The 5284-nt window shown below is 34.7% G+C and overlaps 1 protein-coding gene across 1 annotated transcript; it reads left to right on the forward strand.

Moving 5' to 3' along the window:
* The first annotated feature begins 408 nt into the window (after positions 1-408).
* Positions 409-4965, forward strand: LOC111715928 (uncharacterized). Its single transcript, XM_023491337.1, has 5 exons — positions 409-628; positions 1952-2278; positions 3542-3631; positions 4215-4297; positions 4925-4965. The coding sequence occupies exons 1-5, from the start codon at positions 435-437 to the stop codon at positions 4963-4965; spliced, it is 735 nt and encodes a 244-aa protein (XP_023347105.1). The 5' UTR covers positions 409-434.
* The last annotated feature ends 319 nt before the right edge of the window (positions 4966-5284 follow it).

Here is a 5284-nt window from a genome sequence, read left to right on the forward strand (position 1 = left end):
TTTTTCAATATTCATGTTTTTATTTAATGTTCATATTTTCTTTAATTTCCATGCCAATTCTCTGCTTAGAACTTTTTGGTTTCAATTTTAATGATAGAGTTAAAAGGTATACAGTATACTTGTAAACTCTAGTACATCTTATGAACTCTTTGATTTCTTTTTTCAAAATAGAGTCATAATGCATTGAGTACACATAAAAACTCTAGTCTTATAAACTCCTCGCTGTTAGTTTAAATAATAGAGTCAAAAAGCATAGAGTACACAAGTAAACTCTTTTGTTTCAGCTTTAATAATAAAGTTTAAAGCATAGAGTTTACTATCCAACATTTGTTTGTACTATATATTGCACTTTGAGGCGTACTTCAAACAATTGTACTCATACTCTTAAACCTTATGACAACTAATAGACTTTTCAGGCTAACCACTAACAAACAATGTACGGTCCTGCCTTCCACTCTTTGGACCTGAGGGAGTTCAGGGACCACAAGGAGTTCAAAGAGTACAAGGAGTACAACGAGAACAAACAGTACCAACAGTACAAAGAGTACAAAGAGTACAAAGGAATTGATGACGCTCATCTGAAAACTCTGCCAAGGGTTAAAAGAGCTTCTTCAAGCCAGTCCATCAGGTAAATATCAACAGTGTGAACTCTTCTCGAAAATAAGTATGTCCAACCCAGTTTTTAAAAAGTGTAATGCTTATATTTAATTTTAGAAAGTCAGTTCTAATGTTTTTTAAAAATATAAAACAGCTTGAAAATCAAGTTTTCAACATTAAAAAGCGCTTCTGTTGATAAATATGATAAGTCCGTCATCCTTGGTCAGGATTGCAGCGTACCGTTGTGAATTTAGCATCTTACTTCAGAAATGGAGGGTCATTTGAAATTTGGCCAACAGCCTGGACTTGATAACTAAAAAAGAGACAAATTACAAAAATAACATGTAAAAGTAGGGTTCCAGGAATCCACAACGGATAGTTAATTTATTAAAGGGACTGTCCAGGAATCCACAACGGATAGTTAATTTATTAAAGGGACTGTCCAGGAATCCAACGGATAGTTAATTTATTAAAAGGACTGACCAGAAATCCAACAGATAGTTAATTTATTAAAGGGACTGTCCAGGAATCCAACAGATAGTTAATTTATTAAAGGGACTGTTCAGGAATCCAACGGATAGTTAATTTATGAAAAGGACTGACCAGGAATCCAACAGATAGTTAATTTATTTAAGGGACTGTCCAGGAATCCAACAGATAGTTAATTTATTAAAGGGACTGTTCAGGAATCCAACGGATAGTTAATTTATTAAAGGGACTGTTCAGGAATCCAACAGATAGTAAATTTATTAAAGGGACTGTTCAGGAATCCAACGGATAGTAAATTTATTAAAGGGACTGTCCAGGAATCCAACGGATAGTTAATTTATTAAAGGGACTGTCCAGGAATCCAACGGATAGTTAATCTATTAAAGGGACTGTCCAGGAATCCACAACGGATAGTTAATTTATTAAAGGAACTGTCCAGGAATCCAACAGAAAATAAATTTATTAAAGGGACTGTTCAGGAATCCAACGGATAGTTAATTTATAAAGGAACTGTCCAGGAATCCAACGGATAGTTAATTGTTAAAGGAACTGTCGACGTAACTTTAAGATATTCTCCTTTTAAAAGGGCTTACATCTCATTTCAAAGTTGACCCATGAAACATAAAACCTTACACATTTCAGCAAAAATCTTGGGTTTTTGTCCAAAACATATTAATTTTCAATTGTGGCTTCACCATCAAAGTGAAATGGCGACCTTTATGAGGAGAATCGTTGTGCGTCGAGTGTTTATGTAAAATCCTTAAATTCCGTTGAAATTCCAAAATTGTAAGATGCACACAAATTACAGAAGTATAACCTGTTCTACTTTTTAACTATAAGGCCGCATATATAAACGTACTTTTAGATCCAAGCCAGCTCCGCCTAAAGTACCAACCAGAGCAACAAAACCCTCCTCCTCCTCCAACTCGTCCCCAGATCTCGAGATCAGATCCATCCCTGCTCCAGGTCCACATAGAGCTACCACAGGTTCCGTTCCCGGTAAAGCTCCCCGAACCCGACACTGTTCGTCCATCCTGCCGGCCGGCGTGTCAAGGTCAGGCTCATCGGCCATTCGACGATCATCAGAATCGATGTTCTCTTTAGACCCTCACAGTACTGCAGAACCGGTTCCTGTTTACAAATATTCATCTTCAGATGAGAGCTTGGCTGAACCTATTTCTACTAAACAGAGGTAAAATTTTACATTGACATCAAGCAGAGAAAACATGATAATCCACAGTGAGAACCAGAAAACTATGGAATAGGAAGACGATATTAAACCAATACTTAAGTATACTTAAGTGTATTTGATGTTGTTATTAGACAAGCTGGGGTCCGAGCGCTGCGGCCACGGGTTGAGTTGAGAAACTTCCATGTACAAAATTGATAGGAGGGGGGGGGGGCCTGGGGGGGGGTCCAAAAATCGTATACTAGGAAATTACCACAAGCTGTACGAGTGACTTAATAGATCACGTATTCAGTGCAATGATTATGTTTATACTGAACAATAATTACAGTGTAATGTCGGTTTGTGTTTCTAACTGTAACACTTACACAAATATCGAACAGATATAACAAGATATGAGTTTGTTGGATTTTGTTACGAAATTGGCAAATTTGTTGGATGCTAATCTCTAATCACAAAATCTCAATTAAAACTTAAAGATTTTGTTCAGACGAGAACATTTCTTCCACAACAATAAACTTCAGAGTTTTATAAATACTATTGTTGAAAATTGAAGAAAAGTACATTTTCACTTTTTATAATAATAGTATAATGGAAATTGTGTTTTATCATTGAAATGATATTTGAAAAATTATAAGAGCTAATTATTAGTAAGGTTTCCTCTATGGGGTTTCTTTTTAAAAACATTACATTTAAAACCGATCCTAAAGTATAAAAATAAATTCTAATTTTTCGCATTTTAAATGAAAGATGATGAAAACAAAGAAACTAGTCATGATGTTTTGTATCATGACATTAAAATCTGAATTAACAAAAAATATTTTTTATCTAACCTCTGGTTCCACGTACATATCTACGGACTAACCATGGTTCCTAGTTCATTGACTAACCCTGGTTCCATGTTTATTGAATAACTCTGGTTCCTAGTTCATTGACAAACCCTGGTTCCATGTTTATTGAATAACTCTGGTTCCATTGACTCAAGGGACATTAGTTCCAAAACGGTTATATAGTCCATTTCTAACACTCAGTGCCAAATCACTGTTTGGAACTAATTTCACCTCACACCTGTATCTAATTGCTGTGAATTTTGATAACATTTTAACATATTGGCCTGAAAATGTTTTTTTGCCTTTTTTTCAATTATACTTTTTTTGGCATGCACGTTTTAGATGATAAAGTATAAAAGATAACTCCATCACTAGGAAGATTTGTGAATTAAAGATTTGAATTCAACTGGAATGAGTCTCACTGTGTTACAACATTAAGGAAAAAGAAACCTCGGAATGCGCTGCGGCTTGGAAGAACCAACATGGAAACCTTCAGCCCACTTCACACTTCGGAGAAAATTGATCTAAGGTGAGTACTGTGTGTATAGTAAACTGAACAAATAATTAAATCCAAGGAGACTGCACAGGCATTGAGTTATAGGGGTTGATTGAATTCTGCTGGTATGATTAAAATGGCAGCTCCAGAATATTAAAACTAATTATTTTTAATTTTGATTTCTCTACAAAAGTGACTTGTGCATTTCGGCATCAGCAGGAAAAGGAAAAAAGTAGGAATTATCAGAAGTAAAAATGTTTAAGCTTATTTTTCATGCTTTGTTGATCGGATAAAGATTTTAAGGGTAATGTACTGCACCCTTTCATCGAATATTTCTTTGTTATACTACTAATACCATGATAAGATTTATAATTGGGGCTTTTAAGGAAACTGAAAAATAGAAATACATTTTTTAATAGAAAAAAAGAAGAATTAAGTTTAGGCAAATCTTTTCAAGATTAAGGGGTTTTAGGGGTCTAGGCCCAAAGGTGTCGGATTTGTAATTCAAAGGCGCAGAACTCCTTTTGGCTTCTGCCTCAAGGTTATTGTGAAAGAAAAATCTTGAAAAGACGACATAAAGTGTTCCATCTGTATTTTTATTAATCTACGTGTTTAGGACAAAGAGTAGAACTTCTAAAGATTCATCAATTGACAATCTTACCACACTTCCAACATTGACTTTTTCCAGTTTATCATCAGGTAACCCCCTCCCCCCTCCCTCCCTCCCTCTTTTTACTGCAAAGCAAATACCACCCTCCTTTTTTCTCCTGAAAACCTCATCCTTCTTTTTAAAAGTTACCTCACCCCCCCTCACGTGGGGTATTATGGGGGGAGGGTCAGCCTGAATGAGTTTATTCCATAAACCTCTTCATATTCATATTTTTATTCAACTACAAAGCACGAGATAATACAAATAAAAAAATCACAATTTACTTTGTAGTTTGGACCCGCCTGCCCAGAGTAGGCTATTTTAATTGGTTGGCCCACTATAAACGAATGAGAATTGCAGATAAAAACAATGTACATTGTACATTTTAAACATAAGGGTTGGAACATAGGGTAACATAAGTTATTAGATTCATGTTTATGAACTACAGGGTGAAGAAGATTGTAAAGACTAAGTTTGTCCACATGATACACAGTTTTTTTTTACAGATATAATTTGCATAACTATCTAAATAGATCTTGGCAACTTTTCTTTTAAACGATTTTGTAGATTTAGTTTCTTTCATCTCTAATTCTTATTTATGCCAAATAAGGCTTGGCCGCTTAGAAATTTTTTTGAAAGAAGTCTCCAAGTGGTTTAAATGTTATGTTTATGTTAAGAATTTCGACCAAAAACCCGGTATTTCATCGAAAACTCTTAAAATAGGATTTTCAACACGCTACTGTCAGGGGCGGATATAAGGATTCTGTAGGGGGGGGTAAAAATTTTTAATTTGGCGCGCCGAATTTTTTTTTACCCCCCCTAGAAATTTTTTTACTCTGTATATTGTATAGTTGTATACTCTGTATACTGTATAGTTGTATAATCTGTATACTGTATTGTTGTATACTCTGTATACTGTATAGTTGTAAACTCTGTATACTGTATAGTTGTATACTCTGTATACTGTATAGTTGTATACTCTGTATACTGTATAGTTGTATACTCTGTATACTGTATAGTTGTATACTCTGTATACT

This window comes from Eurytemora carolleeae, unplaced genomic scaffold (genome assembly GCF_000591075.1).
Source record: "Eurytemora carolleeae unplaced genomic scaffold, Eaff_2.0 scaffold1888, whole genome shotgun sequence".
NCBI classification, from domain to species: Eukaryota; Metazoa; Arthropoda; class Copepoda; order Calanoida; family Temoridae; genus Eurytemora; species Eurytemora carolleeae.